The sequence below is a fragment of the Manis pentadactyla genome, chromosome 12 (assembly GCF_030020395.1).
Source record: "Manis pentadactyla isolate mManPen7 chromosome 12, mManPen7.hap1, whole genome shotgun sequence".
In the NCBI taxonomy this organism is placed as follows: domain Eukaryota; kingdom Metazoa; phylum Chordata; class Mammalia; order Pholidota; family Manidae; genus Manis; species Manis pentadactyla.
This window is the reverse complement of record NC_080030.1, coordinates 53507834-53526656: the sequence shown is the minus strand read 5'-3', so window position 1 is coordinate 53526656 and position 18823 is coordinate 53507834. Positions and strand designations below refer to the sequence as shown.

Genomic DNA, 18823 nt, shown 5'->3' with positions numbered 1-18823 from the left:
GGCTCAGCCAAGAGTTATTAAATTTGAAGCAAGATTCAAAGCTACCTTGAAATAACTAAATAGCCATACTTACATAAGACTGTTACAAAATATGTTTAATATGTATATTCCTTTTCAAAATCACAATGCTGGGAAAGAGGAACAATTGTACAACAGACACGAAATGTCTGATTTTTAGTTTGACCCATGATTGCCACGTCCAGGAATCCCACACACACTCAGAAATACACCATGGCTGTTTCCTGATTAAGAAAGGCTCATGATTTGTGGTTTCAGCTGAGCCAGATTCAGGGCCCTTTCCCAGTTGTCATATATGTCTCTCTTCAATAGAATTTCTCCATCCCAGCCCCCCACCCCCATCGCTATTTGGCGATGCACATCTTTTTGATTATATGGTATAAGCACACAGTCTGCAGACACAGTCCCACAGACTATCTAATTCCAAGGGGTCACATATGCTCACTGTTTGCAGTTCATGTCATGTGACCGCTGCACCACAGTAGAAATGGCACTTAATTCAGATATTCTTCAAAAGCACTCCTCATAATCAGAATGCATCTTTCCTCTTAATAGGAAGTAGGGTTTTTTCTCCTATGTGTCCACTAGATGTGAATAAATATTCCTTCCTCTTTGCTCTGTTCACCTTGCTAATGTCTATTGCAGAAATTAAAGTCCCTTGCAAGGCTTCTGGACCCTCCGTGTCTCTTTGGTTTCAATCATTCCACGTTATCTCCCCAAATTTTGTATCTCCTTCCCCATAAGGTGTCTCTCCTACATTCTCCCTTCCTCTTCACCCTTTCCTTCTGATTCACCAGCCTGGACCCTTGGCCGCTGCTCACTCTCTGCTCTAAGTCTCCCTTTGCTAAAAATGTGCCAGCTGCCACTCAGCCCCCATGCCTTTCTCTGCAGACCCTTGTTAGAGAAGAATATTTTTTGTAATTTGGAAGGTGAGATACATGGCCTAACAACTATTCTTAAGTCTATAAGGAGTCAGTAGCACAGAATATTTCCATCTGGTTCTGGTTTTGCCATTCTAAGAAATGGGATAGCAGGGACACCCTAGGCAGTAAAAGTGCCTACTGCCCCTCCCTCCACAGCTCAGGTACCCCCCACTATGCAGGTGGCTGACACCAATTTCCACAGGACACTTCTGGGTGAACACAGTGGGTTACATGCTATTTAATAAGGAGGGGTGGGTGGGAATATTAGCCATTTAGACACTGCGGTGGTCTAATTATTGGGACCTTTAAAAAGACTCCTAATGAGGTCGGAGGGGGACATGACAAGGACAGTGGACTAGAAATGAGTTCTAGGCTGAAATGCTCCCTGAATTCCACTCCACCTCTGCAGTTGGTGTGCAGAAATGGAGAAGGGGAAATAAATCAAGTGCGGGATGGGCTTGGTAGCTGTTCTGATGCCTAATTTTATTTAAGACTGGCCTTAGAATTTCAAGGCCGTCGTAGGCCCGGGGCCTGATGTCACCTGGGACCTGCATCTCACCAGCCTGTCCTCCGGGGCTGGCAGGCACGCTGTGGCTGAAGACCCAGCCCTGTGACTGCTTCTTTTTCTCGAAATCCCCTCGGGACCCTGAGTAGGGCGCTCCCCTACGAGTTCATCACGTGCGCGGCCCCAGCTTTTCAGACCCGGCTGGAGGCCTGCGGTCCCGGGTGCAGGGGTGGTTTTTTAGGGTTTTCTTGTGTTATTATTTCCTTTCTTGTTCTCCACAGTTGATGATTTTCTGCAGAAAAACGTTTGAGAAAAAGAACCTATTTCATTTCCAGTTCCCATCACCGCGATTTCCACATGGATGTGACGTTGGGCCCAGCTTCCGAAATGCCCAGGTGACTCACGCGGGGACACCCGGGGGCGAAGCGCAGGAGTTTCTCTGGCAGCAGGCGGGGCGGGGCAGGGCGGAGCGGGGCGGAGCGGGGCGGGGCGACGCGGCAGGGCAAGCAGCTCCCTCCCGCGCCCTCCGCGCCCCCTGGCGGCAGGCGGCGCACCGGCCGCGGGCTCCCCGCGCCGGCCGGGCGTCACGTGACTGGAAAGTCCCTGGGTGGAAATCCCCCGGTCCCCGGGCGGTAAAACAGAAAGGGAAAAAAGAGAACTGGCAGTCTGCAGCCTTCGCGGCGGGCCAAGTGCAGGGAGCTCGGAGCCCGCGGGGGCGGAGCGGCGCGAGCGGCCGCCGGGAGAAGGGCGGCGGCGGCGGCGGCGGCGGCGGCGGCGGCGGCGGCGGGCGCGATCCACACACACCCCCAGCCGGCCAGGCCAGCGAGTGAGCACCAGCCCCGGCGTCCATGGGGCGCCCCCTCTGCCTGGCCCCGACCCCGGTCTGCGACGCGCACCTGCCTTGAGCAGGACTTGGGACTTCGGGAGAGGCTTGTGCGGCCCCAGAGGTAATTGCCGCGACCCGTGCGGTCTGTCACCGGCTCCTCCGGGCGAGGGCTGCGGGTGCATGTTTGGCAGCGACTCGCGGGCCGGCCTCTCTGCCTGGCATTGGTTTTGCAGCGGTCCTCTTTGCAGGGGAGTTCGTTGGCCATTGTAGGTTTGGAAACGCTGGGAGTTGAGGTCGCAGCGCCAGATGTTAATGGTGACAACCCTGGATTCCTCCAGCCAGTTCTTCCTCGCAGATAATGCCGAAAACTTAAACTGGATCTGACTCGTGGAGAGTCGCCCCGCGGCCGCTTGGTCGGGTGGTCCTTGGTGCTGCTTCTTTTAGCGTCTTCTTTTGGTGGTGGTGGTAAATCAAGTGCTGCATGCTCACGGCCACGTAGACCTTGCAGAACCGCTGTGGCTGCTTCCCAGGTTTTGCAGAGCCAGCCTAACGCGGGTGGGATGTCCCAGAGCAACAAAACCCGGCGGGGATGGGGGACTCAGTCAGCGACATTTCGAGGGACAGCTTGCAGATACCCCGGGGTTAAGTGCAGGGAGGAGGGAGTCTCCTCGGTTGCAGCAGTGTAAGAGAAGTGTGCATGTGGAAGTGCGTCGTTGGCCTGCCTTGGCGGGGGGTGGGGGCTCCAGTTTAGAGTGATCTGCAGGCCCCTGCCCCAGCTCCCAGTCCGCAGACAGTTTTTGTCAGCCCGGGTCGTCCCACATCCTGCCACCTGGCCTTCTCAGGAAAGCAGTGATAGTAAGGAAGGAAGGAGCTCAGCCCTTTTTGAGACCACTTTGTTTTCAGTTCTCCCTGCCTCTGATATTTCTTTGGAAAGCTGATCTGGTCAAGTGTCTCAGGGTAGCATTTTGGGAGAAACAAAATCTTCATTAAAGAGTCCTCTGGACCACGTATGTTTTTGCTTACAAAGACATTACAGTCACAGGTCAGGAAAATTTATTATTTAGTCTTAAGTGTGGAGAAGTCCAAGGATTGGAACTTGGGCAGTGGCTTTTGATTTCTTTTAAGGAGGCAATTCTGCAGATTAAGCAAGGCTAAACCTATGAGATGACACTAGGCTATCAAATATTGACATTTGCATGTCTTGCATATGGTATACAGCTGTCAATATCTGAGATCCTCATTGAAAGATCTTTAGGTCAGAAGAGAATAACAGAAGAGACAGAAAGGCAGAAAGAGGCAAAACCTGACTTGTTTCAAATCTTCCTACTGCCCGCCTGTCTCCATCTGAGGGCCGGCAGGCACTGCAGCCACAGGTCTGATATTGTGGAAGAGCAAGAGGCAGGTGTTGGAAGACCTGGCTTCTTGGCAAAGCTCTGCCCTTGGATGGTGTGGCACCTGAGTAGGACCTGTACTTTTGTTGCCTCAGCTGCAGACTAAGGTGATCGTGTCATCTCAAGACAGGGAATAAGTTTGTCTTTGATGTTTAGCCCCAGCATCAAGCCTAGCCCTTTGGTAGGTGGTTGGGTGCTGCTTGATGGATGGATGGATAAATGAGTGAATAAATGAATGACATCATGAAAGAGATTTTGCCAGGCCACAAAGGGGAAGTGTGTGTGATATTTTTGTCCCTTCATCGCATCTGTGGTCCTGCTGTAATTTTGCCCAATTCCACCTGTAGGGAATGTCTGACATCGAAGGAGAGATTGCCATCTGACTCAGTCAGTGACTTCTCCCAGGCCCCCCTGGCAGTCAGATTAGGAATCGCTATCCAAAACAATCACCAGAAAACTCCACAAAAGCCATTTTGGGGTCATCTAGTCCAACCTGTCTCCTTTGACTGGGCCACAAGGATTTCAACTACCTTATTATTAATGGCTTTAAGAGTCGAGACCCACAAGAGTGCCTCCCCTAAAATCTAGGTTTCTTCTCCCTTTTACAGAAACTTAAGGACTTTCTCAACTAGAGGCTTGTCCTGGCAAATAGTATGATGTAGGAGTGGGACTAACAATTGCTGGGAAACTTCCTAGGGAGGATCTTCATGTTCTCAAATCATCTTTATCGTCGTCTTGGAAATTAGCATGTATGGTGAGGCACTCCACCAAAGGCTAATGAATGAGAACTGTCTCTCCACACTGCTCCCTGCAAAGATCTCACGTGGTGTCAATCATGTCATTCCATGCTCTTGGCATTGGTCGTATATGCTGGGGTTTCCTCCCCTCCTCTTTCATTCATCCCGAATGGCTCCCTGGTTCTTTCCTCCAGACTTTCATTTCCTTCCACTGGTTTATTATGCTTGAAGGTTTCAGAGTGAAGACAGGGTGAGAAATGCATCTGAGTGTTACTTCCTAGGGGATGATAATAAATCTGGCTGGCAGTTGAAGTTGAAATAATTGAGCTCCAGTGCCTGCTTTTGCAAATGTGGTATTTATTATTCTATTATTATTGTTATCCTATTTCTTATTCTGATGCTGTAAAGTTCATTGAAGAGGCTCCGAAAGATTGCTGATTGTTGCTCTTAAAATTGCAAAGCAGCTTGCTGGAAATAGGCTTTATTGTTGCTTATACAACATTCCATTTTAACTCTTTATAAGTATTATAGTTAGTTTTATAAATAAACTCTTTATAAATACTAATCTTTGGCGCTAGGGAAGCCCCGATCAGCAGCCTAGGTGACAGCATAAAACTGCAGGATTTTTCACAAAACATGTGTTCCCAGTGTAAGGAAGGAGTGCTTCAAAAAGATCAATCAAGACTGCCTGAGAGCAGGAATCGCTTGGCGGTGGTCTTAGGGGAGGAACTCCAGACTTGTCAGGGCTCCCTGGTTCCTGTAGCTGCCATTCAGAGCTCCGAAAATCCAGTGGCTGCCCCAGAGTGGCATCAGAATGCAATGGGAGCTTGTCGGTGATGAGGCTCAGTACCTGTTGCTGACAGACAGGCTTGACTCCCGACAAATGTTACTGAAAACACGGGTTATTCCCCTCCTCCTCAGTACCCACTCTCCGCCTTCCTTCTCTTGTTTAGACTAATCTTTAAAAGTGATGTAACTTAAAATAGTCCAGTGTGAGTTCATCTTTGGGGCCAGCTAGTATCCTGGGAGTAGAGGTGACTAAGATCTTTGGCCTACAGATTAGGGTAATGACAAGGTCCAACACTGGGGTTTCCTGCAGGCAGGTTTATGGGAGTAGCATCAAAGGCGAGCTAACGGAATGGGTTTTGCTTCCCCTCTTCAGGTGTTGCAGAGCACAATGGCTGAACAACTCCTTCCTCAGGCCTTGTATTTGAGCAATATGCGGAAAGCTGTGAAGATAAGAGAGAGAACTCCTGAGGATATTTTTAAGCCTACCAATGGAATCATTCATCATTTTAAATCCATGCATCGATACACGCTGGAAATGTTCAGAACTTGCCAGTTTTGTGCACAGTTTCGGGAGATCATCCACAAAGCTCTCATCGACAGAAATATCCAGACCTCCCTGGAAAGCCAGAAGAAGCTCAACTGGTGTCGTGAAGTCAGGAAGCTCGTGGCACTGAAAACGAATGGTAAGACGTGCATTTATTAAATTTTCAGAGCACTAACCTAAAACTCCAATCTCTCGAGACCATAGACGACTTAGTACAGAAACTTTATAAAAGGCATGTGATAAAAGTGCTTGTTTTGTGAATATTTTTATTAAGGATAGTTTGTAGTTGTGTATTATAGAGAGCAGAGTGGGTGCTTTGAGGCTTGGAGAATGCATTTCTAAATACCATGCCTGGGTTAGGTGACTGTATATCTAATTCTAATTCCTGTGACTGTTGAATCATCTGTAAAATACCCTTCCTGGGCCAGTAATGGAAATATTAAAAGGCTTTAAGTTCGAAAGGAGAGCATGGTGTGAAAACTAGTATTACTGTTGTTTCTCACTGTCATTATAAATGCTGTGGTGATGACCTTACACTTCTTGAACTGATGGCACTTTAAGGGTTAACCAGTGAGTGGCTGTTAAGGACGAGGGGGACCTGGCTGTCTGCTCCTACTTACCTAAGTTCTGTCGTCTGTGGTACCATGATATGGACTAGAAAGATATTTGAAGTATTTAGTGCCGATTTTACTCTACTTCATTATTTTTAGGGATTCCTAGTTCTAAGTTTCTTGCTGTCTGTACTTATCAGCCCAGTGGCCCTTTACCACTAGTAGGTATTTCCTGTTCTAAGCTTTACTGTTTTGTTTTTTAATTATGATATGTATGCATATCATAGGAAACATCCAATCATACTATTCCATGCAGATACAAAATTCTACATTGTAATGTAGCTCATTATTACAAAAAGCAAGTAGACTGTACCTCGATAAGCAAGATGCTTATAGCCTAGGTAAGGGCAAGATTCTTAGGTCCTTATATGAGGACAGTCCTAAACCATTTCAATTAAATAATATTGCATCCGAGTGCAGAAAATCCTTGTTGACAATGAGATGATGAGAATATTAACCTAGTTAGCTTAATTGGTACATTAACTGGGAGCTATTGGTGTTCTTTCACTTTGGTTCCAGGGGTCTTGTGCATGTCATCTCAACACCTTGCCTATGTTTTTGAAGCATAGATTCTTAGAAAGATAGGCAGAAAGAAAACTGGGGATAGCTAGTGTTTATATTGTTCTTGGCATTAAATCAAGTGATGCATAGAAGTCGGTAATTATGTTAAGTCATCATCAAGGGGTTTATATTCCTGACAGTTTGTGGTTTTAACTCTCCCATTTTGTTATACCAAAAAAAGAGGTAGAGTCAACTTTGGAAACAGATTCTGCCAAATTAGAAATGTGCCAGAAAGAGGAAAAGCTTCTTATAATTAACAGAATTAACTGATATTTTAGGTTTAACTTGCTCTATTTCTTTAAGAAAAAATGGCTATAAATATCAAACACTTGTTTTGCAAAGGGCATGTCATTTAAATCAACAACTATTTGCACTCCAAATAAAGCAAGTGCATCCCAATAGCATTTTCTAGGGAATGGGAATTTTTAGGCTCAGAATCCTTTTATTTCACACTTTCAAGAAAGTCTGTAAAATTTGGAAAAGGTAGAAAAGATATTGAGGAGAGGGGGCAAAATAAATTACTTTTCCTTTCTGGTTTTTATTAGCCTCTTTTTTTTTAAAACTTTGCCCCACTAGAGGGTTCTACAAAGTCAATGGTCTGTTTGGGGAGGGGGTGGTTCACAAGTTTTCATTTGAGGATATGAGACTGTGGTGAATGAGGAAGGGAGTAGGTGGCATAAAATTGAAACTTCATGTGAAAAATTCCAGCGTCTATTGGCTGCAGCGATTTCACTTGTATAATGAGTAGCCCTATTCCAGCTCAGCCTGACCACACCCACTTGGAAAGTCCAGGGTGCACGTCGCAGTTTAAATGTCTACACACCAGAACAAAAAGTACAATAGCTGTTGCTCAATTGCTAGTCAAATAACTTAGCACTGGGGAATTCCAGATGTTACTTAGGGAATTTTATACTGGTGCATCTCAATAAAGAACTGAAAGTAAGCACAAGAACAAGAAAAAAAGCCTTATCTTTGCTCTAGATTTTGCAAAGGGGAAATTTCAACAGAATGCAGTTCTTGCCACACTTCTGCCTAGGCTTGAACGATCTTTTCTGTTCATTTGTTGGAATACTTAATCTAGCTAGTTTTCCTAAGCATGTAAATTGAAGGTATACTGACTGTGGATATACATTTGAAGGGTTTGCTTTGTTTTTTACAGTTTGTCTATATAAAATTTGACAAAATTTCAAGTAACTTTTCCTTCCCTACTTATAGAGTAATGTAAGAAAACAGTGGAACTTTCCTGCATAAAAACAACTGTGCACTTGCCAAAGGGGATTAAGGAGTTACCTTTTTTATATTAAACATTCCCCCCAAATATTTATTGTTTGGAGATTAGAAAATAAAATTGGGGGTATTAGCCTGTAAAAGTAGCAATTTAATGGAATAAAATTAGACCTATTCTTTTTGTTTTCAAAATACTCAAACTTCTTAAAAGGCCAGTCCTAAGCACTGAGTTATTTACTAATTTAGACACCTAGGTCCTACCAAGCAGGTTCACGTAAGATATTTCTCAGGGGTGGTGACAGGCAAGCTGGCAGTAGGTAATTCGGTGTTCACAATCCCACTTTACAGACCAGGGGAGGAAACTCCCAGGCCCCAGAGGCTGCAGTGGAATGGTCCCTGAGTCATAGCCAGAGCGTCCCTGTCTGGTAAACGAAGCCAAGCCAGCTTCCTGGTTTGTGCATATTGCCCTGTGTGCCCTCTCCTAGTGTCAGAGTAATAGTACCAGTGTCTTAGCCCAAACATCAAGGAGTGTTAGAAAGGGACGGACTTTAGAAATCCAATACCCTCATTTTACAACAAACAAAAATACTCACACCAGTTAAGGAATTTCCCCCAAGGTCACTTGAACTATTAGGGCAGATCCAGGTTGGAACCAAGGTCCCCTGACAATCAGTCCCTGGCTCCTTTGCTCTGACGGTCTCAGTCATGAAAAATAAGAGTGAAAAGAATAATTGTTTTCCTTGAAGCTGTCATCACCTTTGGAAATATTATCAGTTGGCTCTTCAACTAAGAAATTAAACCATCTGCATTTCTCACACACCCCACATGGTCCCCCGGGACAGCAGTAGTGCTAGTTAATTCTGAAAACCTTTGCTACGTCTTAGATGTGGATTGCTTCTGTCCTCAGGTGATGGAAACTGCCTCATGCATGCTGCCTCTCAGTACATGTGGGGTGTTCAGGACACAGACTTGGTCCTGAGGAAGGCTCTCTTCAGCACTCTCAAAGAGACGGACACGAGAAACTTTAAATTCCGCTGGCAGCTGGAGTCTCTTAAATCTCAGGAATTCGTGGAAACGGGGCTTTGCTATGACACTCGGGTATGTTTTGTTCCATTAACCATCTATTGGTAGAACCACATGATTGGTAAAGGGCCCTTTAGGCCAGACCCTGCTCTCAACGAGCATATGATTTACTGACCACATGAACTTGGCTAAGCAAAACACAGTCAACGGAAAACACCAGAATCTTCCTGTGGGATGAACCTGAGGCTTTAGTCACTGCTGGGAGGCTTCGGGCTAGTAGATTCCCAGCTGTAGGTCTCTTCATTTTAGCAGAAGGGCTTCTGATGACGGCTTTTCCTGTGGTGTTATGGTTGTGTTTCGCTTTTATTGCCCCTTGTATGCTCTACTGAGTCAGCTGGTCAAATTCAGATTTGTGCCTCACTATCTGCAGTCACAAATTCGGAATTTTTGTGTCTGTTTGGATCAGGGGCTTCAATGTTATGCCACATAAGGGATTTTTTTGAAAACAGGTACTGCCCCATCCTCCCCCACTTTTGAGTTGGAGTTTGCCTTAGAGTGGAAAAAGGTAAAGGAAGAAAACCAAAATGGGTAAAAAAGGTGATAATTTGAATGATGATTTCCAGAAAGGGGACAAGTCAGCTGAGGTATATAAATGAATAATTAGAGTGAAGTCATAATGAATTTTTAATGCAGAGTACATTCAATCATTTTTTTCCCCTTTAACCCTCTCTCCTTAGAATTGGACCGATGAGTGGGACAACCTTATCAAAATGGCAACCACAGACACACCAGTGGCCCGAAGTGGACTTCAGTATAACTCCCTGGAAGAAATTCACATATTTGTCCTTTGCAACATCCTCAGAAGGCCAATCATTGTCATTTCAGGTGAGGTGCCTACAGAGCCCGTATTCATTTTTGACTTGAAGCTTCAGCTCTTAGGAAAAAGCCACTCTGCCAAAGTTACAGGCAATAGTAGCCAAGTGGAATTCGATGAAAATCACCTGATGGCCTCATTGCTCTTTCTCTTCTCTTAAGCAGACAAAATGCTGAGAAGTTTGGAATCAGGTTCCAGTTTCGCTCCTTTGAAGGTGGGAGGGATTTACTTGCCTCTGCACTGGCCTGCCCAGGAATGCTACAGATACCCCATCGTTCTCGGCTACGACAGCCAACACTTTGTACCCCTGGTGACCCTGAAGGACAGCGGGCCTGGTGAGAAAATTGAGCATCAATTCACACTTGTAACTGCTGGTAGATAGCAGTACACCCTGTTCCCACTGAACATCAGGGTTTGCTCCTTTGTTCCTTATTGAAATAGTCTCATTTAAGTATATTATCCTTATTTAAATTTAGTAATCGGTCGTTTGCTTTGTTGCATGGTTAGCAACACTAATGTGATAGCAGAAATCATAAATAACTCCTGTCTTTTTGGGATGGCTTGGTAAGTAATTTCAGCAGGTTAATTGCAAATAGGAGACATCTGTATACATGTTATAACTACCATTACTATTAACTATTAAATAAGGTTCACAGAGCCCTTTATACAGTGTCTGGCCCCAAGCAGGTAAACGTCTGTCAGGTTAGCTATTGTCATAATAGCTTAATGTTTCATTTCATCTTCACAGCATCCCTATGGGCTGTAAGCCTTGGTAGATTTTTGTACAGATGAGGCACTTGAAGCTTAGAAAGGTTAAATAATTTGCCTAATACCACAGAGCATGATAGTGGCAAAGTTAGGATTTGAACTCAGGTCAGTCTGATTCTGAAGTGTGGGCATTTAACCAGTAATATCTGCAATCCAGGCTACTTAATATTCTTTAAGCTTCCTGTACAAAGCATTTTATGTTTCATGTAGTTTGTTTCCCCATTTGAGTTTGACTGTGGCTAGATAAGGCTCTCTAATTTTTTAACTGTATCCTTTCTTCATTTTCAAAATTTAATTGTCATATATATGGTCTCACATAATCTCATTAAGTAAACTCATATTTTGCTTATGTGTTACCTTTTTTTTTCCCTCAGAAATCCGAGCTGTTCCACTTGTTAACAGAGAGCGAGGAAGATTTGAAGACTTAAAAGTTCACTTTTTGACAGATCCTGAAAATGAGTTGAAGGACAAGCTCTTAAAAGAGTACTTGATGGTGATAGAAATCCCGGTCCAAGGCTGGGACCATGGTACCACCCATCTGATTAATGCCGCAAAGTAAGCAGCTTATTTTTAGCTCTATCCTTTGTCATCTTTAACTGTTTTTACTTCAGCCATGTAAGCTGATGCCACCCCAGAGCTCAACAACAAAGTTATTTGAAGCCAGTTTTCTTCAATGTGAGACAAATTCAGAGACTCATATGTGAGTCAGGAAGGATCACTTGAGGCAAAATTAACTTTGGTTTCAAATGGGAGCAAGTAATTTATCCAAAACAATTTCCCTCCATATCTGGTTGCAGCAAGTCAGTATTGTGGCTTTTAAGTATACTAAAATCAAGGATAGTATTCAGTTTTTTTGTTTTTTTTTAACCCTGGTACTACACTAGCAAGTCAAAATTCTTGGGGCAAAAAAGGCCTTTTTCCCTCAGCTTCTAGGTAAGGACAGACAGATCAGACACACACTGTGTTGTAGATTGTATTTATGGGGCATCCGCACGATTTTGCCACATAGAAGGGGACAATCAACCCAGAGTGCGCATTGTACAGGCATCCAAATTTTAAATGCTGGCTTTATGTGAAGGGGATGCCTATTTCTTAGAACTTGAAATGCATAGGAAAAGACCGTGAAGGCGGATGAAAATCAGTTTCTCAAAGTGGAGGTTAACAAACTACAGAGAGTCAAAAGTAAATAGCACCCATGGGTGGGCCCTCCTCTTAGTTTCTGTTCATGGCAGTTCTAGTAGAGACCAAGCACAAGTGTGGGGCTGATAACAGCAAAAGACAGCACGCAAGGCTGTGAAGTAGTTTGAGCTGTAACGTAGGTGGTCCCAAATGAATACCCTGGTGTTTTGTTAAAAAGTTGATCTCTGAGAAGTAAAAGTGACTTTTTATAAGAGGAATAATTGTAGGCATGAAGTGCAGAGGCAGCCCAGAGTAGCTCTTCCTTTAGAATTATCTATAATTTTGGGCGGACAAAGATTGACTAAATAAGACTGATTCTCGAAATAACGAAGACGTCTCAGCAGTACGGGAGTGTGTTCTGTTCTTTATCATAGGCCTGCACTTCAGTGAATGGTTATAAAGGTATTGCAATAATCCACGTTCTGAAAGTCTGCTCTGTGAGCTAATGATATAAAATCATGTGTGGATCTGTATGTGTGCATCCATATATATGTGTAGTCTCATATTTTTCCTTTTGGCTTTTAGGTTGGATGAAGCTAACTTACCTAAAGAAATAAATCTGGTAGATGATTACTTTGAACTTGTCCAGCATGAATACAAGAAGTGGCAGGAAAACAATGAGCAGGAGCAGAGAGATGTGCGTGCTCAGAATCCTTTGGAATCTTCCATTCCCCAGCTTTCTCTCATGGACATGAAATGTGAAACACCCAACTGTCCTTTCTTCATGTCTGTGAACACCCAGCCTCTGTGCCACGAATGCTCAGAGAGGAGGCAAAAGAACCAAAACAGATCTCCAAAGCTGAACTCCAAGCCGGGCCTGGAAGGACTCCCTGGCGGGGCGCTCGGGGCCTCTCGGGGCGAGGCCTATGAGCCCCTGGCCTGGAGCCCCGAGGGGCCCTCTGGGGGGCCTCATTCTGCCCCTCCGACAGCACCCAGCCTTTTCCTGTTCAGCGAGACCACCGCTATGAAATGCAAGAGCCCGGGCTGCCCTTTCACACTGAACGTGCAGCACAATGGATTTTGTGAGCGCTGCCACAATGCCCGGCAGCTCAATACCGGCCCCACCGCGGACATGAGGCATTTAGATCCTGGTAAGTGCCGAGCCTGCCTGCAGGATGCCACCAGGACGTTTAATGGGATCTGCAGTACTTGCTTCAAAAGGACTACAACAGAGCCGTCCTCACACCTCGGCTCTAGCATCCCTCCTTCCTGTCATCAGCGGTCCAAGTCAGACCCCTCACAGCTCATCCAGAGTCTCTCCCCACATTCTTGTCACAGAGCCGGGAACGAGGCTCCCTCCGGTTGCCTCTCTCAGGCTGCACGGACTCCAGGGGACAGGACGGGGACGAGCAAGTGCAGAAAAGCTGGCTGCATGTATTTCGGGACTCCAGAAAATAAGGGCTTTTGCACACTGTGTTTCATCGAGTACAGAGAAAATAAACGTGAGTGAAATGATTTCCTAACTCCTGTTTAGAAGGGGTTTTTTCTAACTCCTGTTAAGAAGTTCCTGAACTTCCAGGAGCCCCTCTGGGCAGTGGGGTAGAGTGTGGTTTGCACAGAGAGCCAGTGGCCGTGGTTCTGCCAGCCACCCAGGGAGACCAAAGGCCCACAGCACCACTTTCTGAAACCCAAAAGCATCCTGTGGCTAGAGGTCACAGAGTTTGTTTTTATAAGGTCAGTCGGTGTCTGGCATTTCTAAGGAAGAGTTTAAAGAAGACCTCTTTTGAAACTTTGGTGTAATAGAGAAAATGCAATATCTGAGGAACAATAGCTGGAGAGATGGAGGTCTCCACTGATATTGTAGGAAAACATTTGTGGTTTCAGAAATCTCTGATTTGAAAGAAGGATGGGCAGTTAATGTCTCTGTAATGTTACTATGACCAGTGCAGTACTTTCAAAAGTGAGAAATTTGTAAAGTCAAAGATATTTCAATAATACTGTTATTATTGTCTAATTTTGCTGAATTTGTGGAAGGCCGTCTCGTATATATATATATATATATATATATATATATATTGAAGGCTGGCCTAATCTGTATTTGGAGTCTGTTTATTTCTCCAGTGTGAGCGTCCTGTCTGCTCGGTGGCCCATCTGTGGTACTGATGAGCATCAACTCTCTTGTAGATTTTGTTGCCGCTCCGGGAAAAGCCAGTCCCACGGCCTCCAGGTTCCAGAACGCTGTCCCCTGCCTGGGGAGAGAATGTGGCACGCTTGGAAGTGCTGTGTTTGAAGGATACTGCCAGAAGTGTTTCATTGAAGCTCAGAATCAGAGATTTCATGAAGCAAAGAGGACTGAAGAGCAACTGGTGAGACACTCAGAGGTACTTCCCCTCTCCTGTGGGCCAGTTGCTGAGCAGCGGCTTCCAGCTGTGTCAGCAGACCTTTGTGCCTGCTGAGTTCCAGGGAAGAACAAGGGCGCAGAGTCACTCTGGCCACCCCGGGGCTGGAAGGGCAACAGCTGCTGTTGATGTGTATGGCTGAAGGATACTTAAGAATTCATTTTAAAAAGCAAATAAAATCAGCCATAGAATAAAACCTCTTGCCTCTAAAAAGGCAATGTGATCAGAGACTTCTTGGATTTGTAGTAGAAGCACAGACATCTAAGTGGCCATCAGACTTTCTTGAACAGTCCTTTATCATGAGGAGACAAGGAGGACAGTATCCCAGGTGCCTCCACTTAATGGCATGTGGAAAGGCAAACTTTGGCTGACAGGTGCCTCTCCTGTTGTTTACAGAATGGTAGGGCAGTTTATTATTAATCCAAACAGAAGTGAGCTGGGCCAGTGTTTGCAGGCTTCCGTGAGAGGACTGGTGGTTGTGCTCGGCCTCCCTGGGGCTAGGTCTGCTTTCTAGGCACTGAGAGGGAACATCCTCAGAGAGCTCCTGTTCCCAGACTGGGTGTGGAAGTCTGGTTCCCTTGGCCGGGAGGATGCTCTCTGTAGAATCCATGCCATCAGCTGAGATCGCTGTGTGCTCTCCCTGAGAGACATGAGCAATAGTTCTCTCTGCTTTTCCACACAGAGATCGAGCCAGCACAGAGACATGCCGCGAACCACACAGAGCGCCTCTAGGCCCAAGTGTGCCCGGGCCTCCTGCAAAAACATCCTGGCCTGCCGCAGCGAGGAACTCTGCATGGAGTGCCAGCACCTCAGCCAGCGAGTGGCCCCGGGGGCCCACCGGGGCGAGCTCGTTCCCGAAGAGCCCCCCAAACAGCGCTGCCGGGCCCCTGCCTGCGATCACTTCGGCAATGCCAAGTGTAACGGCTACTGCAACGAGTGCTTTCAGTTCAAGCAGATGTACGGCTAACCGGAGACAGATGGTCCAGCCCCAGTGGAGACGGGCCTCAAGCCCTTAGTCAGCGTGGTGCTACACTCAAAACCAGATGCTGCTGGAGGGCCTGCCCTGCAACAGTGAGCTCGAGGGTGTCTCTGAGTGGGGGAGGAGAGAGAAGCTCTTGGTCATGGCCTCGAATTTGGTAATCAGGGAACGTTCCCTGGTGTCCATAGAGCATAGCTGTGACTGGCAGCACCTGGTGGCTTCAGCCCAGAGCTCCTCTTCCCCTCCTACCAAGCAGAAGGCCAGGAACTTGATGGACTTGGAATGCATGCCAGGACTGCTTCATCATCGTTTGAGTAAAGAGAGAAGACAGGGTGAGTGGAAAACCCAGAACCATTCCCCCTGCCCTCCGTCAGCATTTCTCAGAGATGTCGAAGCTGAATTCATGTGGCCCACAGGCCCTCCATGAGAAGCTCCTCAGGGAAAATGGACATATTCAGAGCATCAGTAGTTAATGGTTTTTCCCGACCTGCCTCGTTCTTTCCCTTGGACCTGGCAGAAGCAGAACCATCCATGGACTGTGATCATGAGACTGCCGAGACTGAATAAGTTCATATACGAAAAAGCAAACCAGCTGCTCTTTACAATATGCACCTTTAACAGTCAGAATATTTTAGTGGGAAGATGTATAACTCTTTGGTTATCACTGTCTTCACTTCTAAAGAGGTTAGCTCAAACTGAGGTGTGCATAAAAATGTGTACATATATAATGTACCCTTATATTATGTATGAGGGAACTTTTGGTTAATTATGTTGAAATGCTGCCCTAGTTTAAGTAGGAAGACTGAATAATAATAATAACCTATTTTCTGGTTGTTGTTGGGGCACCACCCCTCTACACAGCTTGCATGAACTCAACCAGCTGCCTTGTTAAAGGGGAGCTTTCTGTTGTGTGTATATAATTCATTTTATTTATTTTATTGCAAACTTCAAGGTTATTTAAATGAAGATGTCTCTTCTGCTCTGGGGAAAACACTGTACTGTCTTCTTGAAGTAACATACTCGTTTTTGGTCATGTTCATGTTACTGAACCAGGCAAATTCCTGACCACAGTGGGGGGAGTCAGCCTCTTCGATGCACTTTGGTTTCCTTCCCCAGGAAAGAAGGAATTGCATCAATAGTAAATTCATTAAAATCTCACACTTCTTAGTGAAACTTTGGTCAGAGCTGCTTCCCAGCTTGTCAGTTAAGAAACTGTTCTCCACCATATGTAGATGTGTCTTGAGAACCCTACCTCTTAAAAGCTCAGATCGGGAAGAAGCAGGGATGAGATTGGAGAAGACCGCAAGGAAAGGTGTGGTCTTCCATGATGGTTTTATTTTCTGTGTGGATGCTGTGTCCTGGAGTGCTGGCAGTGACCTTGCACCCAGCGACACCGTAGCATTGGGACAGCAAAACCCCTGAACCCTAAGTCTGAGGAATTTTCTGTCCTTGGCCTGCAGTTTTTCTGTGTGCTTTGTGTTACTGTCATACTTGTTCTAGAAAAAAAAGGAGGGAAACACATAGTTCCCAGAGGTAAAAGCTGCCATTTTGGGGTTGTTTTTTTTTTCAGTCTGGAGTTGGGATACCTGAAAATATTCGCAATCTATGTAACTCTACATAGCCTTTACTTATATTACCTGACATGTTTTCTACTTGAAATCCCATAAGCTTTTTTCCCTTGGCATAAATCTTTATAATTTCTTTCTGAAGATTTCAAATTAACTTCAGTGTTTTCAACTAGTTCTTGTAAAGTTGATATTTTAATATTTTGTATGCATCAATATTTTCATTCTTAATGTGAATAAGTGGAATTATTTATACCTAAAGAAAGCATTTGAAATTTGCACATGTCCCTAATAGATTCTGTTTACCCTCTGTTAGATTTCTTCAAGTTTTCCTTAAAAAGTGTAATTCCTCACAATTGTCAATATTAAAAAATAAATTATTTAAGAACGAATTTTGGTGTTTTCTATTTATGAATGATGAAAATGACAAGCCCACATATTAAGACCACACATTACAAACAACTTTATACTGAGATACACCTAGTCAGTGGTTACATCTCTCCCCAAGCGGTGGTAAAAGAACTTTGTAGAAGTAACTGTAGGGGGCATAGGTGTCGGGTTTAACAGCGAGGACACCACCAAGGCCCAGATGGGAATGGGAAAGGCCCGCCCAAGCCGGTTTCCCGTGAGATGCTAAGTGCTTGTGTTCCTTTTTTAGAAAGAAATTGCAGTTCTTTATGTCAAGGAAAAAGATTTATGGCGCTCCAAGTGGAAACCATGACAGTAATACAAATATGTTAAGAGTTATAGATTGCCAATATCTTCAGGTTCCTCTCCTAAACCCTTAATAAAGTTCAGAAAGAGAAAGCGAGGGGAAGGAGCACAGAGAAATAGGAAAGAAAGAGAAATAAGAGGAAAGGAAGACTGGTGTAAGATTTCCTGGGTCAGACCTTAGGAGAGGTGACATATGCCCTGAGGGCTGTAAGAACTAGCTGAACCAGTGGCCTGGGAAATTACGAAAGGACACATTGTCCCACCCAATATGGACGTGCCCAGAGAGGACGGATCAGGAGGACTGTGTAACAACCAGAATCTGTTTTATTTTTAAGCTCCCCAGGATATTCTCATCAGCCAGATTTTAGAACCACACTTGAAAAAAAAATAGCTTACAATCTTTTATAACATTGTGGGAAATTCTAAAAGAAGGGAATACAATAAACCCCCACATATCCCTCATCCAGTTTCAACAATTACCAGCATTTTGCCAAATTTGTTTGATCTGTCATCCCTAAAGCTTTGTTTCGTGGATTATGTCAAGGCAAATTCCAAGTAGTATATCATCACACCCACAAATACAACACTGTGCATCTCTAATTGGTAAGAATATGTTCATTATACGTAACCACCATTATTGTACTTAGCTAAATTAATATCATCCAATCCTACACATATATTCTAATTTCCAAGATTGTGTACTATACAAAGTCCTATTGCTGTTAATTTGTTAGGGCAATTAGGTCATTTACTGCATAGGATAGCCCACATTTTGGATTTCCCTGATATCTTTGTTAGGGTCTTTTTACTTGTCTATACTTCTCATGAGATTCCGGTTCAGTTAGGCGAGAATCATTCACAGGTGCTGCTGCATGAATCCCATTGCATCTCATTCTGTCTGAGCTGTATGATTGCTTATTCAGAGAACTCACAAAGCCTCAAATTGATACCTTTTTCTCCCTTCTTCCTTCCACCTCTCACCCAACATTAAAAACTACAGTTCTTCAATCAGCATGATGAACAGAAGCATTTGACCACAGGTCATCAGGATTTCTAAAATAGGAAGTGATTTATCATTAGCAAATTATCTCTGACTCAGAAGAATGACACATAGGGAAATAGGGCAGGTTTGGAGGACAGTGAAGGAGCCAGTTAGGGCAGAGCTCCAATCAGAAGTCATGGATGGACCTCTGGAGGTTAGGGATCCTATAAAGCATATGCACAATTTTATGTTGGGGTGAGTACATTAT

The 18823-nt window shown here is 44.8% G+C and overlaps 1 protein-coding gene across 3 annotated transcripts; it reads left to right on the top strand.

Annotated features, from left to right (window-relative positions):
• The first annotated feature begins 2132 nt into the window (after window positions 1–2132).
• Window positions 2133–17251, top strand: TNFAIP3 (TNF alpha induced protein 3). 3 transcript variants are annotated; one of them, XM_036903688.2, is made up of 9 exons: window positions 2133–2393; window positions 5563–5872; window positions 9040–9230; window positions 9893–10040; window positions 10194–10364; window positions 11172–11352; window positions 12502–13418; window positions 14101–14297; window positions 14998–17251. In XM_036903688.2, exons 2-9 carry the CDS (start codon window positions 5578–5580, stop codon window positions 15280–15282), a joined length of 2385 nt encoding a protein of 794 aa, XP_036759583.2. In that variant the 5' UTR covers window positions 2133–2393; window positions 5563–5577; the 3' UTR covers window positions 15283–17251. The 3 variants fall into 3 exon arrangements, with proteins under 3 accessions (XP_036759583.2, XP_036759582.2, XP_057345143.1); XM_036903687.2 differs by lacking the exon at window positions 2133–2393 and having other exon boundaries at window positions 5548–5872; window positions 14101–14282; XM_057489160.1 differs by lacking the exons at window positions 2133–2393; window positions 9040–9230 and having other exon boundaries at window positions 5752–5872.
• The last annotated feature ends 1572 nt before the right edge of the window (window positions 17252–18823 follow it).